General features: G+C 35.9%; 1 protein-coding gene across 5 annotated transcripts in view; it reads left to right on the top strand.

Moving 5' to 3' along the window:
* CDH8 (cadherin 8) overlaps window positions 1-23,523 on the top strand; it is a 151,092-nt gene that overhangs the window by 68,112 nt on the left and 59,457 nt on the right. For 4 of the 5 annotated variants that reach the window (XR_008579161.1, XM_054840964.1, XM_054840965.1 and 1 more), the window contains exons 4-7: window positions 2,049-2,168; window positions 15,213-15,380; window positions 19,269-19,456; window positions 22,194-22,447. Coding sequence is in view for 4 of the 5 variants with exons in the window: in XM_054840964.1 (XP_054696939.1) it covers window positions 2,049-2,168; window positions 15,213-15,380; window positions 19,269-19,456; window positions 22,194-22,447 (730 nt within the window). In the remaining variant the exon portion in view is untranslated. The remainder of the gene's footprint in view (window positions 1-2,048; window positions 2,169-15,212; window positions 15,381-19,268; window positions 19,457-22,193; window positions 22,448-23,523) is intronic. The other variant, XM_054840969.1, reaches the window with a different exon arrangement.

Here is a 23,523-nt window from a genome sequence, read left to right as displayed (position 1 = left end):
TAGCCTTTGCCATGGCCTCTGTGTGCCCCATGGTTGCTTCCCTGTTACTGTTTTTATTCTCTTCTATGTGAAGGAGGTCATTCAGGATATCGTTGGTAGGCTGAGGCTGCTGTACTTGCTACAAGGCTGAGGACCATGTTTGTGTCATCTATCCCCTTTATCATTCACTCAAAGCTACCAGGCATTGTCTGTTAGCATCTGGGTATACAGCAAAAATTGTAGTTGGTCAGACAACAAATTTCTGATGTTATTTCCTTACAAACCAGCTATCAAGTTGAGGATAAAGTCCATTTCTTATGTCCAGTGGAAGGTTAAAAATTACTGTATTAAAGGTTAGGCATTAAGATCACCTTTTGACATCAAAAACAGTTAAGCTTCGAAACATAAACAGTTTGTATGTTTATAAGAACAGGTTCAGCAAGCATTTGTCAAAGATGCCACAAAATATTCATCAATGTTCTATTCCTCTTCCACGTGGTATGCATCAGCTGCAGGCCACATGGATTCTTCTGGACTCTGCTGAGCAGCAGCAGAGATGCTGATGGGACACTTCCCTGCCAGATGGGTCAGAGCTTGCTTGGCAACCAGCTGATCTGCTTCCCTTTGTTGGTATTCTCCCCCTGTAAGAACGGATAAATTTATGCCAGTAGCCAGAATAAATGACCAGTACCATAGGCATTTTTTTCTCTAGTGAGATGTATTTCTGCAACCTACCCTCCCCAGGAATTATCCCATTGTTCCCACGCAGCACACCCACCACAACTTCAGGCACTGCAGAACTTCCACTCCATAAGTGAGGTGTCATCTGCCCCTCTAGACACTCCCAAATCCTGCGGGCCCCATATCTTGCTCTGATGCTCAAAGTGGCCAGGTGGAAAAGCGTGAAATGGAAGCTATTGGGTGACATGCAAATTATGTCTAAATATGCAAATGTTCCTCTAAATAATTTGCATGTACTGTAATGCACAAATCTGCCCAAAGCTATAGCAGCAATGTGCCATACAGAGAAAAGAGAATGCAATGCAAGGGTGTGCCAAAGGGATCTCCTCCCCTTTAGTTTACTGTTCCTGTCCTGAAGCGATGTGTAATTTGGATTCAGCAGCACAAAGTGTGAGAAGGAAGAGGAGGCTATTTTTATTGGCATATCCAAAAAGGGGGGTATTTTGGTGGGTGCTGTAATTCTTTTCCTTTCTGAACATAAGAAACATAATTCAGCCCTTAACCTCTCTCCTACTCTTACTTTCTCTCCCTCCACAGATATTGCCTTTATTGTTAGCCTAATTAATGTCATTATATTTTTAAGTTATCCAAAAAAGAAATCTCTGCAGCAAGCTTAATGTAACAGACTGAATTTCATTCGATTTTGCTTCTTACAGAAATGGAAAGTGCTATGTTGCCGAAGAAATAAAAAGGGCAATTTCCTTAATTTTTTCTTCTAATTTTTTGGGCAGAGTATGGAATTTATAACTCTGGGTAGACAATGATCCCCTCAGTGGCAGAGAGTCATTTCGGAGACAATAGATGTTGTCCTAACTCTGTCACTGTGGCCACATCAAACCATTATTATGGTTGCAAGCCAAGAGAAGAAAAAAGAATCCTTTTTATTATTGCTTTTCTATGCAGTCTCTGTAACTTGGCAAGGGTCTTTCAAATGTGATTTTGTAAGTCTTAAATGCAACATATTATATTGTATTATTAACCTTGTATTTCGTATGGCTTTGATATGATTCCTTTGCAAATGCTTGAAGTCTACACAGATCTATCAGGTAGCTTTAAATGCATTCTACAAAGAAACCTTAAATAATACAGCTACTAAAAAGGTTTTTCTTTTACCCAGAAATTCAGTCTCCTGGCATATATCATCTCAAAGGAAAATGTTCTGTTTGTGTTCCACCAGCGATATTTTAAGTTGTTACTGATGTTTTTTCTTCTTTTATTCTTGTCGTACAACTCACAAGGAAATTAATTTTTGTTTCAAATTATTTTTAATGTTATGTAAATTTCTAGTAAGAATAGAAATATTAATTGTGTATGTTCTTTCTATTTAGGCACCTTTGTTACTAAAGTCACAGCTACAGATGCAGATGATCCAGTTTATGGAAACAGTGCCAAGCTGGTTTATAGCATTCTGGAAGGACAACCTTACTTTTCTATTGAGCCACATACAGGTAGGTGACTCTGACTATGAATCCCTGGGTTGTATTTACACAGGCGACCATACTTCTTAAGTATTCCATAAAATATGCTTAAACAGGGAGCATAAATAGATGTCTGTCAGTATTAGCGAGTTGTAACACGTGTCTCACTTGTATTCCATCAGAGTCTGATCATGTGAAAAGACAAAGAAAAATCTGTATTAATGGTAATGTAAGTAATGGTGATGCTAATATTACAGAAGTTACTGAAGCAAAACTGAAGGTAGTGGAAGTGCTGTGTGACTTGATTAGGCAATGAAAGACTTGGCCTGAGGAATTTAATGAGCATAATGTAATTTTCAATATGTGACTATAGTATTCCCAGTTAAAGTACTGTTTAGCTTGGGAATTTTAGTGAATGTATTGTGTGTTTTCATAAAAATTATTTTTCTTTCTTGATGGGATGAATCAGGGAGCAAGAAAGAACATGATACTGAGTGTTGGTATGAAGTTTTATTAGCGTGCATTTAGGATGACTCTATTTCTCTGTGGTTTCGAAGTCTGGAAAGTCATCTGAAAGAACTGCCAATAAATCCATTCCCTCTTGTTTCCTGTACATATGTCGTACTTAGAGCAAATTCATTTAGTTCTGTTTGAGGACATATTTTTTAAAGTGACTTGATATTATTTCTTATATTCTTTCACCTCTTACTAGAAGCTGGTTTTAGTCCCTGCGAGTCAAGCAGCTGTGATCTCCTAAGGAGAAGAAAACTGTAACCCATTTTAAAACATACAAAACCCACCTGAATTTATATGACCATAAAGGAGTAAAGCAGAAGTAAAAATTCTTGTCATCATGCAGATTAACAAAATTATGAAATAAATGCTAGGAAAAATTATTAAAGGATGATTTTGATAGATCAAGTGCGCTAAGTTTTCTCATGAATGTTAAACAGAGTACTCTTAGACTTTTTAAAGTCTGGAAGTTCTTTAACTTTTTCTGGTGAGATTGCATGGGAAAAATTATTTCCCTTTCCTAGAAATGCCCTAATTTGCTGGGACTTTAGGTAAATAGTGTAAGTCAATAAATATTAATGGGTTAATGGATTAATTCATTAAAGTATTTTCTTCTGGTTGACGGACAGCTATCCTGAGTGTGAAAACAACCTCTGGAATGTGATCTAGTATTTTATTTTATGCTGTATGTAAAATAGAGTTTTACAAAGGATAACTCTTGCAGAGCACAATGGAAAAACAGTAGCTTGTTTCAAAAATAACTACGTCAAGAGAGTGTTATTAGTGAAGCCCCTTAGTTTATGCTGGCTGATTTGTCACAAGTCGTGTGGAAATATAACTCTGAACAGACCCCTGACCATCAGGTATCAAACTATATGATTTGGTTTTATTTAATGTTACGAATTATTGCATGCAGTAATGACTTCAGTTAGGTGTCTTAATTAGAGGGGGATTAGCTGTAGGCTTTCCCACTTTCTACCAGGGAAATTTAGTGCTTTAGCAGGGAAACACATCGGCATTCACAGAGGAGCCAAGTGTATTCTCTACCTACACAGAAGATTCTTCCCTTCTTTCACACAAAATAGCCTGAAAGAAAATATTCCAAATGTAAAAAATTGTTTAATTTTATTCAAGTTTATTATTTGTATTGCATTAGAACTTTATGCTTAATCCAATGAAGTAACTATTCATCACCTAAGAAAGTGATTTCCGTTATCATGAAAGCCAGAGAAAACTCCAAAGCTTTTTGGTGAACCTGAAAATCATGATTTTTCTCCTGTTTCACTAGCATTAAATTCCCCCTCCTACCTTCATTTCCATTTATAAATATTCCTTTGAGTAGCAGTTCAGTTACCATGAAAATGACATGTTAGTTTCTAAAGGAAATTTAATCATGAAGAATTCAACTGTGGCTTTGCAACAGTCCCTGAGTAAGTGGCTTCATATTACAGAGCTGCTTCTGAATGAGTAAGTGGTTTCAGATTCCCCATTTTTCTAGATCTATGGAGGACATCAATTATGTTCTTCTCTAAACCCGTACAATTGAATGAGTTTATGTACTGAGGCCAGCCTCTCTTCCTTTGCCATCTCTCTGTAATAGCCTTCATCTCTAGTGTAACTACCATACTACTCTTACAGCTACCCAGAAAATAATTTGTTGTTCTGGAGAGTCTGCAGTTGTTTCTATGATATTAGACGAACCTATCCATTGCTGGTAATGTTTTAAAATTTGCAGAATTTGTTCTCGTGCCTGAGATGTGTCTTCATTCACCTAGAGAAATCTTAGCCATACTAAATATCAAATTCTGTAGAGCCCTCCAGCATATATTTGTTTAGAATATGTAAACAATAAATATACATAAAAGTCTAGTTATTAAGCAAACTAGATGCAGGTAGGCATGTAGAAACTGCAGCCAGGGTGAAAAAGATTGCTCTAAAACCCAGCAGCCTTATAGTTGTGGTTCTTCTGAAGAGGTGTTGATTTCAGAAAACGTAAGGAACTATGCAATACATTTTCTAGGTAATACCAGAATTTTGGAGCATGGGTACGATAGTGTTTATTACATACCAGAGAGAGTTTTATGGGTTGTTACATGCAGTCTCAAAATGCCGATAGTATTATGCTGAGATAGCTACAATTTTGCAGTAGCTTGTGGCACTGTATATTTCACCTTTTAGAGGTAGTGGTGCATAAACGTGCACACTAGTTTAGCAGCTATATAATTTGGACAGTAGTGCTTTCACCATGGACAGATAGAGTGGAAGGTGCATTTTAACAAAAAGGAAATGTCCAAAGCAAATAGAAAATATGTAGATTTCTTTTCTTTATATTTATCCAACCTTAGCAATATGAACCATCCCAACTATTTGTTTGCTCGTATAACTAGGCCAGGAATACACATTATCTTGCACATTTGTATATAGTACTGGGAACTTCAGTTAAAGTTTTCATGTGGAAGATATTTGGATACTATTGTGACAGTGTGGAAATTAAAGCAGAACAGCCAGGTATAGTAGTGTCTTTTCCAAATCAAATCAAACCTGAAGGTGATCCTCCAAGCATGGTAGATATTTTAGGGTTTCGGGTTTGTTTGGGTTTCTTTTTTGGCAGGGATGTGTGTATAGCTACACTTTTTTCTGTGGTTACATTTCATTAGTGCCCCTGCTAAGTTGAAAGCCTTTCCAATTAATTTGAAACTGAATTGTGTCTGAATGCAGATAGGGTGTCTAGAAGTGTGTCTTTCCCAAAATGGAATTGCTGTTTTAAGAAATGGACTATCTTGAAGTGATCCACTTCAGAATGTAAATATTTTCTGTCATTTGTGGGAGTGTATCAAATCTTATCAAAAGTACAGCTATTGATAGCTAGTGCTGATCTACTTACTGTTTTTTTCTATATGACTGGCCTTTTATTAGCTTTGTATATTAGAAATTAAGACTAGATTTAGATCTGTGCAGCTACCAGCACCAGGGCAGCCACAGATAGGCTGTACTGACTGTAATTTTTTTTTCGTTTCCTGGCTCAGACTAAGGATTGTCTGACCTTGCTACTTTGTTTTAATGGCACACTGAGAGCTGACCATCGGGAGTAATCCCAATCATGCCTCCTGATTCCTCTCCCTTCTGTAGTACTCTGAACAAAAAGAGGGATCAAAGGTGTAGGATATAGCTTCGTGCCTACAGTAGAAAGGATTGCTGCACCTGATGGTAAACCTGAATAAAGCAGTTGCTTACTCTTCTGCTTTTTTGTTCCTACTAACTTGACATTAACTAGGTGTAGTGCTTGGTTGAAACTCTGATGGTACTCTCAACCTTCTTGCTGTACCAATTTTATAATGCACAGAAATAAGTACTGGTAAGTGACCCATAAAATAATTTTCCATTACCTTAGGTGAAAAATGCATGTGCTTCTGCAGTTCTAGTTTGCAAATTTTTCTGTATGAGTTATAGACACATGAAGGAAGGTAATTCAGAAGTTATTTTTCATTCAGTGTTCTGAATATGGCTTAGGGTAAATGGGTTTTTGATGGCTTGTTCTGAGTATTTTTCGTTTTTCATAGGTGAATTTTAATATGACCACTGGTTTATTGGATAGAGAGTAAACATAAATAATACCTTACAAAGATACAGATTCAGCTTTTCTACAAGAGGCTAAACCTACAATGTGATGACATCAGATTAGTAACGAAACTTAATGGTGGACTAAAATATATTCCATAAATCATTATCATTACATCTGACTAACTGATGTCAGGTTTCCTGACTAGTGTGTATTATTTATAAAGGTATACAAGTTGTATGTATTCTCTCATAATCCAAATAATGACAATCGAAATGCTGGGGAAGGGGGTTCCTTAAGAATGCTACAAGTAGCTAAAGTACACTTCTCACTTTTAAGCTTTTTCAAGGATATTAAATCATGACTGTCAGCTTTAAAATAAGATTATCATAATGGCACATAATATGAAGTGACACTATGTTCTACAATATAGGCATGGCAGAGAACATAGATTTTCAGCTGTGTCTGACTTATTTACATTTCACATGAACTTAAATAACGTCACGCCTACACATACCTGAAATACAGTTACGTGAACAAGGCAAATTACACCAAACACCCTACTGCACTAGAAAACACATTGTATTATTCAAGCACAAACCCTTAGTATATATGAAAGAGAATACATTTTAAACACTACCATCTTGGATATGGTCATTTAGTTCAAAGCCAAAGTTCAAGTTAGTAAGACCGAGATGAATAGAGGAGGCAGGAGACCTAGACAATTAAAGACTCTCCTAATAGAATGTGGATATTTTTTTGGAGAGTGAATAAGTGATTTTTTTTCTATACCTAGCTTTAACTTCCAGGTGAAAGAGCACATGCTTTAACGAACAGAGCTGTTAATGATTTAGTATATGGCCCTCTCTGGACCACAGTGTTGAACCTGCGACACCCTGTGTTTCTGAAATCAGAACATAAATGAGTAGGCCTAGGAGGAATGAAAACAGCACTCAGCAGAAGTCAGGTCCAAATCTTTTATTTTAATTTGAGTCCTTATTATCTTCTTCCATATAGAGCTTGCAATACCATCCAGCAGAATAAAACCAAGTAAGGTAGCAAGCGGATAAATGACAGCAATTTCTGAGTTACAGGCATTTTTGTGATGTTACAAACTACTACTTCTATCTGGTTATGCCCAGTTTACTAGTAACGGTGCATATCAATGACAGCACAAGGTGCCCTGAGAATATTGCATGTAGTATTGATGAGACCCATCGCCATAAAAAAGACTACCAAAATACTGAAGAAAGTTCAAAGCAGGGTAGCTAAGGTGAGAATATTACTTATAATGAAAGATTGATTGAACTTAATTTGTATAAACTGGATAAGAGGTGATTAAAGGAGGATATGAAATCACTGCACAAATATTTGAAAGGTGTTAATAAAAGAGAGGCACGGGGACTGTTTCTGTAATTACTCACGATAAAATGACACGGTAGTCTTTTCAAACTAGAACGAGATGGGAAAACAGTTTTGATACAGGAAGTAATCTGCAACTGTAAGGGGAAAGTAATGAACTGCTGGGAAGAGAACTAGCTCATGTTCAACAGAGCCTTTCTAAATAGTTTTGTTTCTAAATAGTTTAGATTTAAAGCATCATGGGATTAGTGTAGAGAAAGAATTTGTTCGCCATTAGTCAGAGCCTGGATTGAACTGCTGCTGTCTAGCTCATTTTATTAACTAGTGCTGCTGTGATATCCTTGCCAATTTCTACAGATTCAATTAAAGCTAACTGATCTTTTAAGTGAAATAATTTTGAGAGGCGTGGACTGAGATAGGTAGATGTTGTTCTGTCTTAGCAAGTGAGGTGTAGGAACTTCCTAGAGGAGAAGGCAGGTGTGTGCAGCACCATACAGAAGGTAGGTTCATGTGGCCCAGATAGCAACATTTCCAAGGTAGCAGAAGCAACTCCAGCACGTGCAAGGATTTCTGGCTTATACCTGGTTGCTTCCATTACAGCACCTTCAACTCTGTCTTGACAGCATTTGATGCATTTAGGCGCAATGTAGAAAACAAAGTATATTTTCAAACTAGTATAAACCTTTTCTTCTCATTGTGTACTAAGTATACTGTGCAACCTTAAGAGTTACGTTAAGGTGTTTGTACAGAGATTCTTTGGTGATTCTGAGAGTTGTCTTGGTGACAGCCCATTAGGAGAGAGAGTTGTACTGACAAACCGCTAGCACAGCAGACCTGAGGGTCAGTCCTACAGTTCTTGCTTTTTACTTAGATGTATAAAGTGCAACTATTATGGATAAGGTATGTAGGATTGGGTCCTTCAGTTGCAGCAAGAGCTGTCTTTTCTGATTAATAAAGGAAGTATAAAATCACTGCAGAGATGTTTGAAAACAGTTCTGATGGTCTGTAGTTGGTAAAGATGAGTGGCTTAAGATCAAGACAGATTGGCATTTGAAAAAAGTGATTTCTGCTTCTAGAGTTTATCTAATAATAGTAGTAACAAAAAAGCTGATACCACACATATTTCTAGCATTTCAGAGCAATACGTCTATCATTTTAGAAAGCCAGTGTGATAGTTAGGACTTAACTACTTTCCTCATGCTGAGTAGGAAAACAGGGGCTACATATCTAAATAATGTTGTACTTCAAGAGACTGAATTAGAGAGAGGAATTTGAACTACACAGATGGATTTGGAAAGTATCTGAAAAAGAATCCAAGGCTACTTTCTGTAACGTGTTTAGTATAATCTTTGGTATTAGAGGATCATTACAAATAAAATCGTAAGGAAGCAGGGTCATAAATGCAGTGCGGATTGTTTGTTCATTTACTGCATTCATTCTCAGTTGGTGAGAGGGTGATCCTTTCACTATGCCAGTGACACTTGGTCCCAGGGAAAAGGGAATGCCTGGTAAGTAGAGACAATATTTGATGATAATTTTTATTTAAAATATTGGGGTTTTTTATGAAGGGTAAATTGAGTTAAAAATAGTGGACTGGTATGCCTGTATCACATCATCAAAGTACTAGATTTTTTTTTTAATTTTTAAGGAAGTTAGTTGTGATCTATTCATTTTTTAGGAATTATGGTATGGGTTTTCCACAGATCTCCAAGTGAACTTTTTTTATGGACTGCTAAAACATCACTAAAGTCAGTGTGCTTCATGGGAATACAAAGAATGCATCTCACAGCTCTTTGAAGAAATTACAAGATTGATTTTTCAGGAGTTTGGGTCCTAAATGACTGTTACGTTTATTAAGAATCTCCACCAAGATTTTAGCATGGAAGGGAGATCAAAGCAATTACTTAGCTGTTCCAAAACGAAGAAGGGAAAGTTCCAAAGTATGCAAGTTGAAATAGCAGGAAGTCTTCATCAAAATGTGTGAGATGAACGAGATGCTTAAGAAAGGCTTTTCAGGGCCAGATTCCAATTTTGCATAGTGCTTGCTTGGTTTTGTTCCATGTTCTCTATTATTATTATGTGTAGTTTTATAGTGTTACCATAAAGAGATCCTTAAAAAAAATGGAGAGGAAAGTGAAAAGTGAAAAACAGATCCTTATTTCTATTGTTCCTTTTGCTTCTCTTCTTCTTCATCAGCTATTGCCTCTGACACATTGCTGCTTTTCCCCTGATCTTTTTCAGTGTGAGACACTGTATATTCTTTCAAATAGGTTTCTGAAAGTAGTCCACAGGGGTGCATTTTAACCGATTCAAGTTGTGAGGCAGATTGTGCAAATTGCTCAGTGTGTGCATTTAGGACCACTGTAAAAGTAAATCCCATTCTGCAGCTGTTTTATTTGCTATTGAGCAGTGTGACACCAATAGTAGTTTAGGAAAAGCAACTCAGCCAAAAAAAAAAAAAAGAAAAGGTACTTCCAATATTGGGGATGTTTTCATTCTTTGAAGAAGTAGATTACTTGATTTCTTTACCTTCCAACCTGCTTCCTGATGTTTCCAGCTTTAGTCAGAGGATCCGTAGCCAAATTATGATGCAAGTATCTGTTCAGTGGTTGTACTACATGTCCATTTGATGTTTTCACAGGACTCAGATTTGTGTAATGTTTTAAAGTACGTAGAGATAAAGCCTTATCTTAGGCAATATGTAAGGAAGGGACCTCAAGTGAGAATGCAGTGAGTGCCCTTGCTCCAAAAAAGGATCAGGTTTATCCCTTCTCATTCTTGACAGACATTTTTCTGATAGGTTCTTAAAAACTTTCAGTAATGGAAATATTAGAAATTCTACAGGCAGCCTTCTGTCTGTACTTACCTTCTCTTTTAGAAAGTGTTCCCCTAATGTTTAACTGAAATCTCTCTTGCTGCAATTTAAACCCATTTTGTGGTTTATATTACAGTCCCATCATCTCTTCTGTTATCCCCAGTGGAAAAGGAGAGTAGTTCCCAGTAATTTTTACATATTTGGCTGTAAAGTCTTTCCTCATACTTCCCTAACTATATAAACCATTTTTTTTTTCAAAACTGGGCACATGGTTCCAGCTGCAGCCTTACCAGTATGCGTGAATAGGCAGGATTATTCCACAGTTCTTCCATATAACATACTAGCTAATACACCAGGAAATGTTTGAGCATTTTTATCAGCAAAACACTGTTGACTCATATTCAGCTCATTTTGACTCCACTTTCTTTTCTGTCTTGTGAGTCATCTGCTCTATTGTAATTGGGAAGTTAATTGTTTCACCCACACAAAATACTTTTTATTTGCCAAATTGAGTTGCAACCTGCTTTATTAGACTATCCAATTTGTCAAAATTGTTTTGAACTCTAATCCTGTTCTTCCAATACTTGCAATGGCTCCCAACTTTGTGTCATCTCAAAGGCTTGATAAGTTCTTCCTGCCTTCCATCATTCAGGAAATATTGAATGATGCTAGAAGCAGAACAAACCCTATGAACCCCTTCATCCATCTATCCACTTTGACAGTAAGCTATTGATAACTGTTCTGAATACAATCTTCCAACAAGTACCTACCTGCCCTACATTAGTTTACAGTAATTCTCATCCCTCTCTTTTAAACTACTCTCCCGTTTGGCACATCATTTTCATCCATCATAGTGTGCTGAAAGTGATTATGTTTTTATTCTCGTTTTGTTTCTGGGTTGAATTGAAGTAGAACAGGTTGAATGCTCAATGAGTTAATGTTCTGTGTGCTGTATGCGTATTAATATTTGGGGAGCCTGAATTGTTTTCTAAAAATAGATTGAAAGTTTCAGTACTTCCTGTGAGCCAAGCCTCAGAACTGGTGAATAAAGCAAAAGAACAAATAAATATCCTTGAAATTCTCTATGCGTAACTCTCTTAGTGTGTCTTTGTCTTAATCACATTACTTAGGTGAGGATGGAGCCTTTTTGTGTTTATTAATTTGCTTCATAAGAGATACCGACACTTCTCTTTTGCTGACCTCCATTCTGTAGATGCTGAATATAGAAATACTGGTGGTTACAATCAGCCTGTGTAATTTGGATATATTTGATGTTTAAAAACGTTCAGCTTCTCTTACAGTAATTAAAACAGTAAACAAATTTTTAGCTTTTTATTGTGTTTGAAATTGAAACTTGACTTTGACTCATAGCTTCTGGCAAATGGTTTATGGGCTGAGACAGCAGATAGAAATATGTATAAAACTATTGGAATAACAGGTTGTGTTAGTATCTTTATACAGAAAAAAACCCCAAATTTTTATGTTTTAACAGTCAGAAACTGTAATTCTGGTTTAGGCACTCCTTAAGGTATTTAATCTTCCTGATATCTTTTAAACCACAGACAAGGGCTGGATTGTTCCATATATTAAGAGACAAATTAAAATACATGTCTAGGAAAAATCATCACTTTATTGAAATAATTAACTTGTTTCAGAGGAAACTGTAGAACACAGAATGTGGCGTCTTATACAAGTAATGTGTACGCTAGATTTAACTATGTAAATTAGGTTTAAAAAACAAAACCAAAACCAAAATAGAAGCTCTGCCTAAAAGATAATAATGGAGAAAAAGTTACAGTACGTTTAATACAAAAGCCATTGAAATAAGGTTTCACTGATCTTTGGATCAGCTCTATTAGTGAAAAAAAATTAATGTGGATGAAGTTCTGATACCCTAAGTTTGCATTAACATCCTTTTTATGAGTCATCTCATTTATAACAATAGAGTTATTTGCAGAATGCATCATTATTATTCCTAAATAGTAAACCAATCAATCCAAACCAGTCACAACTGTCAAATGCTTTCAGAAATAAACATCATTCACTCTCCTTACCCAGGCTGCTATGGAGGAAATGGCCCTACTCTTTTACTGAATGTGTTTTGCACCTATCACATCTGATAAATGTTTATTATTATCTTCTGGGTTCCCCTGTTTTCATTCAAAAAATTTCACAGAAGCATATTCTTCAATGTTTTCCAGAATAACTTATGTCCCCTCCTACAGGTGGTATAGAATAGTTAAATTACATGAACATTGTACTTCAAGGCTGCTTCACTGGTTTTACGAGCACTGGATTATACTGCATTTGTCAGGGTCCTGAGCACAACCTCCTTCAAGGAGTTTACTTATTAAGTTTAGAAGTGCAGCTGGCTGCGTCCAAGGTCAGCTCCTTCACTGATAGGAGCTGTCGTGAAGAACGCTTCATGCAGGGGCTGCCCCTCCTTTTCCTTGGGAGCTGCTTTTAGGCTGAGGTTCCACTGCTGGCCTCCGGCTCTGCTACACCCGCGCCCGGTCTCCTATTTTCTCGGTTCTGACCCAGAGCCAGACCCTGTTGCTGTGGGCTCGCTGGGTGATCATCAGACTGTGGCTCTGCCTGGCCACTGGATCTGAGTGGGACCTTGACTTGCCACTCTGCAGTCTGGCTCCTGGTTGGTGAGGTCACTGCTCCTGTCTGCCTTGTTTCCACACTCTGCTCCTACGTCACCTTTAACCACAGTGCAGTTGGCCTTGCTGCTCCTAACCTCGCTTACCACGTGTTGGAATGAAAAATCGCTGATTACATATCGAGTTCCTCGGGAACAGGAGATTACTCTGGCTTGGCAGTTGCAGACATAAGAGAGAGGTTTCATTTTTATCCAGAATTATATTTATAAAACAAATAAGACAACAACCCAAAATATTTTATGGAAATCCTTTACAAAAGTGTAGGTTACAAGACTGCCATTATGTTATGTTTGGTGGTTTATGTAGCAAGCGTATTGCTTTATTCTAAATGCCTTACACCCCCTTGCTATTAGCTTGGTCTTGTACTCAGCCAAGAAAAGAAGGTCTGATCAGATTCTTAATATTACAATGTTAAAGTTTAGTAAATTTTAGAATCTATTTAAATGCATCTCTATTAATAATAAAGACCAGGAATATTCCTTTATTGACCATAAATACATGAATAGATAATCTCAGCATTTCAGCCAGTGTCATTTCTAAGAAGCTTATTTAATAGAAACTATCCCATGTGAAAGAAAAAGAGCTATTTGAAGTCTCCACAGCTCTGCTAGTCCCAGTAGAGAAATCAAAACTAATAGATTTGCAGCAAGTATTGATTGATATCTAAAAACTCTTGACAATACTTAACAAAGAGCAGGTAAAAAAATAAAATACAGTGTGAGAGCTAATGACATGTATGATCAGGCCCAGTAAACAGGTATGTATGATCCAGGGTGTGAACTTGGCCACTCTATTCAACATGCAAATCTTAACAAATATACAGTACCATATAGAATTCTTACCTTCTTTTTTTTATGAATTCCAAAGACTTGGCAAGTTACTGTCAATGCCTGCCCATAAACTGTGTCCTTCAGCTCTGTAAGTACAGGCCCATGAAAAGAGACACTCTTCTTTATGCCTCATAAGAACCCTCAAGCACCATGGTTTAAAGGAACCACTGCAATGGTGGATGCAATTACCCTCGGCACTCTTACACTTCACTTAACCACTAAGATAATTCAGTGACTTGAACTGTGTGCTCTCTTTTCACAGACAAATGATTTTTTTCAAAAATAAAATTCAAATACAGGATTAAAAGGAAAAAAAAGCACTGCATTTCAATTTAACATTTAGACTTGTTTTCCCTAGGTTTAGTAGGACTTCTTTAGTTAATTATTATCTTTTACTTATAGTGGACAATACTAGACTGTGATGAACACCATTTAAATTTACCATTAAACTTTTGGTATTGCACTATCCATACTGAATGATGTGAATATAATGGAACAGTTTTGGAAAGAAAAAAAGATTTTTTTTTTTTTATTACTTCTATTAGATGTCCATGAAATCTCTAGGATTTTGCAATGGATCTGGACCCGTATTTAATTGGATTGTCCCTTGCAGGTATCTTCCTGCTAGCCCACTGACATTTTATATTTTGATATACTGCAGATCACTTCTCTATCTTTAAAACCTTCTAGCCTAATAAAGCAGGTGATAGCAGCTTATTGAGATCATTGTCCAACAAGTGGCCCTCCTAGAGTAGGGACAATGCAGTGACTTTAGGAGTTTGCAGTACTCATGACTACACTGAAAGACATGTCGTCATTCTCCAGTAGAAGTTTAGGCACTTGATTTAGGATGTAAGGGAACAACGGTAGCCTGCATTATATACAAGAGCAGATTAAATAATGGGCTTGGTTTTAAAATATTTGAAACAATCTGACAGATATGGTTAACAGTGTTTATAGATTAAGTTTACTACGTGGTTGTCTTCTGTTTGTGAATTTTGTGGGGAAACAATGGATTTCTGTGGGTGGTAGGACAGAAACCAAAAACTTATCAGGAAAAAAAAAGTAAAAATTAATATGTATCACAGGTATGATTAATTCTTGGGTTTTGGACCACAATTTCACTGCACTTTTGATTAAATTAAGGTAGGTGACCTCTAATATACTTTTTTGAAAATCTCAAATTCTTCTTTATCCTTTGTACTAAAAGGCAACATAACTGGACCTTTCAAATTTTATACCAATATTTACATATGTCCATAAAGATAGCTGCAAAACTGAATTTGGGTCTGTACCTGACTTTTTCCCCCCCACCCCCCATTATTGTAGCTATAATTAAAACAGCTCTTCCCAACATGGACAGAGAAGCCAAAGAAGAATACTTTGTGGTCATCCAAGCAAAGGACATGGGAGGACATATGGGTGGACTCTCTGGAACTACAACAGTGACAATTACACTCACCGATGTTAATGACAATCCTCCTAAGTTTGCACAGAGTAAGTGCTATTATGTATATGTCTTCTTCTGTATAAGGAAATAATATAATGCTTGGGGTTTTTTTTACATGAAACTCTTTTTCTAATAATCATATTTCCTGGGTTTGTAAAGTAATTTAAAAATATGTAGCTGCTACTAGAGAAAGATTAATAGTCCTCTGCCTGATTAAGAGCTTGGGAAAGAGGGAATTATGCCCAAAACAATGTACACCACTCTCTGTCTTCCTTGTTACCCCTCTCACATCCACAGAGAAGGGTTTGGGGACTTTTTTCATATATTTATTTGCTTTCAGTGCAGTTGTTTCTAAGTGCTAGTGTTAGTTGCTGTTATACGAGCTTCCATCTCATGCAGACAACTGACACCACCAGTAAAAGACATATGTAACTGATAAAAGAAATAAAGGTTTGACTAATTAGTTAATAGTGAAGACAACAAAGAAAATAAGTCTAAGTCTAAATAATTGTTGATCTTTAATTCAAAATCCATATTTACTACCGTGGTTCCAATGGATACCTTGCTGGGCTAGGTTAAAATGGTTTGGCATCCTGCTGAGATTCTGTACCAGCTCTGTAGTTTATTTGAAAGATGAAGACAAAAAGAAGAGGGAAGAACACAATGACTGGATTGATTTTATTTGGAACAGGTGCAATCTAATGCACTATTAGAAACTTATCTTTTTATCCAGCTTGTTCTGAAAAACTAAAGTTGTAACCTATTAAAAGCCTGTTTGGGGGTTGGAGAATGTTCACATCTAGACTTTGTATCATTTTTACTTTATTAGAAGCATGTTTTTCTAACAAGGCACTTATGCACCCAATGTAAAATTAATTCTTTTCCACATATGTATGACTTGAAGTCCACTTTTGCCCTGTTCTGAAAACGCAGAGTGAAATGGGTTTGTCCTAGTACTTAGGATGTGATAAATACTCTCCTATAGTCTAGAAATGCACATACAGACAGAGACAAAAAATATAAAATAAATAACTAGAGGTAAAAGCTTATTTGCAAAATATATATTTTATTATCGCATCATAGTGGCTTTTAGCAGGTAAGCACTCTGTGCACAATAAAAGGTTTTCTTTCATTATAAAATAAAAAATGCATAGTTTTTTTTTTTACTTCATATGACATTGCATTGCTTGCACTTGTGTAGTAGTGTTCTCCAACATATGACGACAATTTCCCTACGAATGTAAACATCTACAGATGAGACTCCTGTATCACCAGAATGCGGTGGGACATTTCCTTTATACCTGCAAAGTACTATAGCTCTGACTACAGGTCTACTTTTGCCAGTTTACCTGTCTTTTGTATTTGTATCAGCACGTTCTGTCTCAAAAAGCCTTTGCTTGCCAGTAGGAGAAAAGCTGATCAGAAAATCAGCAACGCAACCACTACTAATTCGTACGTTAGCTGGAGGTCTCAGCAGGAGGCAAAAGGTTGAATGCATACGGAGAGGAAACTCTGCTTTCCCGGTGCAGTTCACTCGTATCTGTTCTCCTGTAGTTTGGATACAGTAACGCATTAACTGGGTAGCATGAGGAATACTGCATCACAGATCCCTGAAATATATTTTCTATATGGAAAACGTAGATTAATTTTTCTCCAACAAAGCGTGCGTTGCTGTCTTTGAAGCTGTTAGAGCCGGTGCATTCCAGTGCAGAATTCAAGCTACCATCTAGGAATAAGCACCCTGTTATAACACTGACCATTACGCAACTTCATTAGAAAAAAACCTGCATGTACTATAACTTTCTATTATGTATATATTGCATTTAGTGAGGATGAGCCATAGGAAATATTGTAACTGGATGTTATTACAAATTCTGCCTTTTAAAACTAAGTATTCATAGCATGCTGCCTAGCATTAGAGATTAGTCATGACTTTGGCCTTATACAAGACCTGATCAAGCCTTTAACATTTTTTTACACCGTTGAAGCACGGTCTGCATTTGCCTGGAAAGGAAAATAAGAAAGGATCAAACTTACAATAGAGCCTAACCAGAATGAAATAGAAATTCATAGGATGTAATACATGCTGCTTTCACAATAAATTGTAATGAACTCGGAAAGCAGTGTGGTTTATCGGTTTATTGTTTCCAGGCAGGACAGAAATGTATATTTATGGTTAGATTTCAAAGAGTGTTAGCCTTCTGGGGTTTAGAAATGAAAAAGATGAACTTTCACTACTTCTATGATCTCTTTGAAATAATTTTAGAGGCATTTTATAAGTCACAGAAGTTTTTAACCTGACAGCTTACGATAGGATTGTACTGAGAATAACTGTGCGCTGCTGTGAAAAAACAGTGTGAAAAAACAAAGTTTTTCAAAGATGTGTAATGTGGATTTTTGGTCAGCTCTGCAATATGATATCTTGACAGGACAATTCATAATTCCTGAGAGCAATTTGTGTAAAAGAGTCAGCTGCATCATAATAATTTTTTTTTTTTTACAATATTTTGTAAACTATCTTAATAAATCTGAGAGAAAAATACCAACTAAAAATGCAATCAAGTGTGTCTGGAGATTCAAACCACAAAGTGTGGACAGCAGTATAAATTATGTACACATAATTTAGTCTCCTGAGGCACTTGATTGTTTTGGCTGCTCATTGTTTGTGAGCCATTATGTATATTCTTGAGGAATCTTGATGATCTTCAAATTATCTCTAATAATTTAGCCTAGAAACATTAAAGAAAAAAAAATTTCACTTTGGGAATACACATATGTGTGAATTTCTCACAGTTTCCTTCCTACTTTCAATTGTTGGCACTGCAATCAGCCTACAAACAGTTACAGCAACAACTCCAGAGCATTTTGGTTTTAGAAAATCACTAGCTGCACAGAACAGTAAAACTGCGTGTTGTCTCAGAACAACAGTGAGGACAGAAAAGAACAAGTCCAGAACCTGTTGTCAAAACCTATTTTAATGGTCTCATCTGCTAACCTTGAATTCCTTTTGACTATTTTAGTACTAAGTAGCACTGCAGTTGATTAGATCACGTATTAACCATAGCTTCAAGTGTAAATGACCAAGAGGTAAAAAAATAGGCACTCCATAAAGAATTTTTGATGTAAAACATGCATGTCTTCTGTTTTTCAGAATACTGTTAAGAACTGGGAGATATAATAGTAAAATGGATATTTTGAGTTTTCTTTGAATAAAATACCTAAAATAATATATTACAAGTTCTAAATAAATTTTTGACACTCCTTAGGTCAGAAGGTTTGAGGCAAGTGTTACAAAAAATAAAAATGCTGACAATTTAAATAGCACTTTTTAGTGGATTTTAGTCTAACCCTATAACCAAATAGTAAATACAATAATGATTGCTATAAAAAGTTTTAAAACATACATTTAAAACATAAATTTTGAGACCTTCCTTGAATGTTTCTTAATTAGTTTCTCACCACAAAAGGGAGGTGGAAGGGGTTAAACAAACAAAACCAAATCAAATTGAAAGGGTCAAAAAAGTAGTAAATATTTGAAATTGTGTAATGCATCTTTAAAGTATTAGACCAGTTTTCTAGAGAGTAAAAGCCCAAGTTTCATAGTTGAATTCTAACTACATGTCTGCAAATAAACTGGTAAGTTCAACAGTGTCTGCAGTAGAGAACGTTGCATACTTGCAGTGTGGAAAGTAGCTTAATATTTGTGTTTGCCAGCACTAAGCAACCCTGCAAGGACTACTGTAATGAAAAGAACATTCACAGACAGTAAACTGAATAGACCTATATAAGGAACATGTTTTGCTGCTTTCAGTAAATAACTTGTGTAAATGTGGTTTGTATCAGTTGCACATCTCAAGAAAGTATAAACAAATGAAGAGCACACAGGAGATACTGGAATCAGGTGTAATGTTTAGTCTTTTCCTCTTGTTTGTAAGGTCTGTATCACTTCTCAGTAATGGAAGATGTTGCTCTTGGTGAACCAATAGGAAGGGTGAAAGCAAATGACCTGGATATTGGAGAAAATGCTAAATCATCCTATGATATTATTGAAGGAGACGGAATGGATATATTTGAAATTACTACAGATTCCCAAACTCAGGACGGCATTATTAGAGTGAGAAAGGTAAATATCTCTGTTAAAAAACAATGTTTATTGTACATACAACTACCAAGCCAGACTGTGAGAAGATGCTGAATTTCCAAGGATTCTTTTATCTGTGGATGAGGTGTCAAGCCAGTGAAGTGATAAAAAAGGGATGTATTAGCCACATCCCTCAATATTGCCATTTAGGTGACAACCGGGGAGATGTCTGTGGAAGTATTTTCTGTGCTGGACATGTGTTAATCTTATCTGGGTTTCCACAGGGTCAAATCATACAGGTTTTGCTTCCATGGTTCCAAAGGAGAAGAGTAGATTAGAATTTGCTTTGTTGGTGGTGTAAACGTCTGTAAAAACTTGCCTGAGTATTCATCAAATAACTGTGTCTATTATTTGATTTGCTGTATAGCTGGTCAAATACTGTTCAAAGAAAAAAAAAATCAGAGCATATTATTTAAATTACCAGATGTGTGAGAGGCTTCATCTTCCACCTTTTCTCATGTTAAACTCTCTTTGCTCAATGAATAGTGATTTCAGTGAACCTTATCAAGGACATCAGTGCTGTTTCACATGCGAAGTGCCAAGTTCAGGCCCTGAAGAAGGCTACAACTCTGTTACCTTTTCTATGCTTGTACAGCCTTGATGTATGCAAGATGAGGTATTTGCATGTACACAACAGAAGGACCATCCAATTATATACAGAAATATGGGGAGACACAGCATATCTAGGACAAAACTTGGCTAGTAAAGTCAATGAAACATTAATTGCAGACTTAGTTTTCATTGTTTTGTGGGGAAGGAGAAGAGAGCTGATTGTCATGCTGTGTTCCTAAAAAGGATATGAATATAACTTATAACACTGGCATACAGGGTTTCAAATCTGTAGCATAAAGTACTCTATATGAATCTTTCTTTGGAGAAAAAAAAAAAGCTAAAAACAAAAACAAAAAACCACCAAAAAACCAAAACATGACATTCCAATGAAAAAAGAAGAATCCACTGAGTACAGGTAATTAATATTCAACTTGTACCTGTAATTGAAGAGGTCAGGCAGAATACCTGTCAAAAGTTTATGTTTTCTGTTTCTCAGTGAGTAGGTCAGCACTGTAGATGCATAATAAAATGATGTATATTTATCTAAATTTAGATCTCTTTTCCTAAAGAGAAAATTATGATATAAATTCCTTACTGTTATTTATTGTATGCTGTGGCCTCTTTTGTAAACTAAGGCAATTAGCCTTTTGCCCCACTTCCCTTGGCTTTATTTCATAACTGAGTCTCTAACATAATGTTGTTTCATATATTCATTTTGACAGCAATAATCATTTTGGTTCTACTACAGTAGATGATGTATGGAGGGTACTGTTCACCAACAGATTTTCTCCAGCATAAATTCATGAGCTATAGACAATGCAGAGTAAATTTTCAATATGATATTCTGATTAAGCGTGACTAAATGTATTGGGGTGCTCTCATTTCTGTAAAGCATATGAAAAGCAATTGAAAAAAATTATATAGGAGCTATGATTGGCAAATTGTGAATATGCTGATTTATAAATCACCATTCATAATTACAAAAGCTTACTAATTTAAGAGCTGCTAAAGAAGCAAGGTTTTCTCATGTTTACTAGAATTTGTGAGAAAGAGCAAATCCCATTAGAGCTTGATTCATACCTGAAAAAATCAACAAAATTTGTAAGTATACATATTGAAGGCTTTGACAGACTTCCTGAAAGTTCCTGTTTGTGCTCTTGCTGGTATTTGCATTGCAGATTCAGAGTTTCTATGTCCTTTTCTTTTTATCCCTGGAACATTGTAATGCAAATCTTAATATCTTTCCAATGCTTGGCAATTTGCATCTTTGAAATTTGAATCTTTGTGAGACACAAGAGAATTATATAGTGAATATACTGATGTGCTTCAAGACACAAACTTGAATCTCCTCTAATGAAAAATTCTAATATTCAAAAGTGTCACAGATTTGGATTTTATTTGGTATTTCATTCCTTTAAATCCACTGTGTTTTCATCTTTTATATTTTAATATGGAACTGTAAAATAGTAAAAACAATGGTGACATGGCAGGTATATTGGCAGAATAAAGTAATCGGTTTCGTGTTTCTCTCTATAAAAAAAAAATAAAATACAGAAATAGGAATTGCTATAGTTTTAAGAAATTCCTGAGAGATGTCTGCCTCATTTACCCCTATAAACAAATGCAGAGTTACCTGAAGTGCAATAATATTGAAGTACTTTCCTATATGATTAGCTCTACATTTTTCCACATAATGCCTCGTGTCCAGCAAATAATAACTGCTAGTTCTTTGTATTTCTCACATTGTTCTGGAAGTAATAAAATATTTATTCTTTGTGGAGCCAGTATAATTTTTTTTCTTATCTCCAACTAACAAAACACTGATTAAGTGCATTATTAGTATGCAAGTCGTGTCATTCTCAACAGATTTGTAGTATTTATCTGATATGTAATTGTAATGGTATAATTCATGAGAGAGAATATTTTGGTAAATTTCTTGTGAAAAGCAAGAAAACAGAGAGTCTTGTTTTCTCTGAGGCTGGTTAATAAACAGATATCAACATATGCCTAGGAAATTTGCAGGTTGGATTTCTGGGAGTGGGAAATGATTGCATGAAAACTCACTGAATGTGCTTAAATGCACATAACTTTCATCCATCAGCATTATATCCATTTGTTCTTTCTCTATGGCCATTAGTAAAAGACATTTATCTCTCATTTTTAACAGCCGCTGGACTTTGAGACCAAAAAATCCTATACTCTGAAGGTAGAAGCAGCCAACGTTCACATTGATCCTCGCTTCATCAGTGGAGGACCATTCAAGGATACAGCAACAGTAAAAATTGTAGTAGAGGACGCTGATGAACCACCAGTCTTTTCATCACCTACTTACCTACTGGAAGTGCATGAAAACGCTGCTATTAACTCTGTGATTGGTCAGGTGACTGCCCATGACCCTGACGTGTCTTCCAGTCCTATAAGGTAGTGCTGCTTTAAAGTTCTCACTGAAAAAACTACTGGCAGAATACCAAGTATATTTTCCCATACATTGTATGAGACTGTTCTTACACTGTTTTATTTCTATGAAAATACTTGTATAGGATTTGTTTTATGATGTTAGATTTATCAGTTCAGATAATTTTCAAAATTACAAAAATGTTCCTTACGACATGAGTAGTCTTATGAAACAGTAGGAGTGTAATGAAAATAAGAAATAGGGTGTATGAAGTCTGATGGGGTTGAATCATCTGTGTGTATCTCTGCAGTTATTTTAAGTAATCCGGTAGTGTCTGCACTAACAATGCTGAGTTTGTTCCATGTAATTGTAAAAACACATTTTGTATTCCTTTGGCTAAACCCATTCCTGGTTTAAAGATATACAGTCAGAGATGATTATGCCCATATGACTTTTGCATCTTCGATTTACAGTGTTTTCCCTTTTTGATCTAACTTGAACAAAATCTGTTATTCCAGTTTCATCAGATCAGTGGCTTGTATCTCATTTTGATGAGCACACATCTTCCCCTCCCTATTTGTAATGGTTAGTATGGTATGATGCAAGTGTTCCCAAAACACATTTTGCTGTGTATAGCACTGCCTGCTAAAAGCATTATGAAAACAAACACCAAAACGCATATTCATAGTAAAGGTATATTTGGAGAGAGTCTATTTAATAGTAATCATCACTACTGCTACATTAGTGCCTTAGAGAATTTAAGCTGCGGTCGCAAGCAGTCTTCAGCATTGTGAGGATGATGCTAATTGTTATAATCTATCACTTCAGACCATTTTCTAATCATCATCATTTATATCAGGTTTGTCACAGACCCAAACTTTAAACCTTTGTTCAGGAGGCCTACATGTTGCATATCATATTTTAGTATTTTCAGAATTAGAAACTCAGAATTTCCAACATGTTTGGATGTATTAGAACTTGTGTATGAACATGCTGGAGAGTATGTTGGAGTCTCTCATTTCTAAATCATCCTTTCAAAACTAGACAAATGTAGCATTTTACTGTCACAGATTTCTATACAAATTAATCGATTAATATATTT

The sequence above is a fragment of the Grus americana genome, chromosome 13 (genome assembly GCF_028858705.1).
Source record: "Grus americana isolate bGruAme1 chromosome 13, bGruAme1.mat, whole genome shotgun sequence".
Classification (NCBI taxonomy): domain Eukaryota; kingdom Metazoa; phylum Chordata; class Aves; order Gruiformes; family Gruidae; genus Grus; species Grus americana.
Note: the sequence above shows the minus strand (reverse complement) of the source record. Positions and strands in the feature narration are given on the sequence as shown.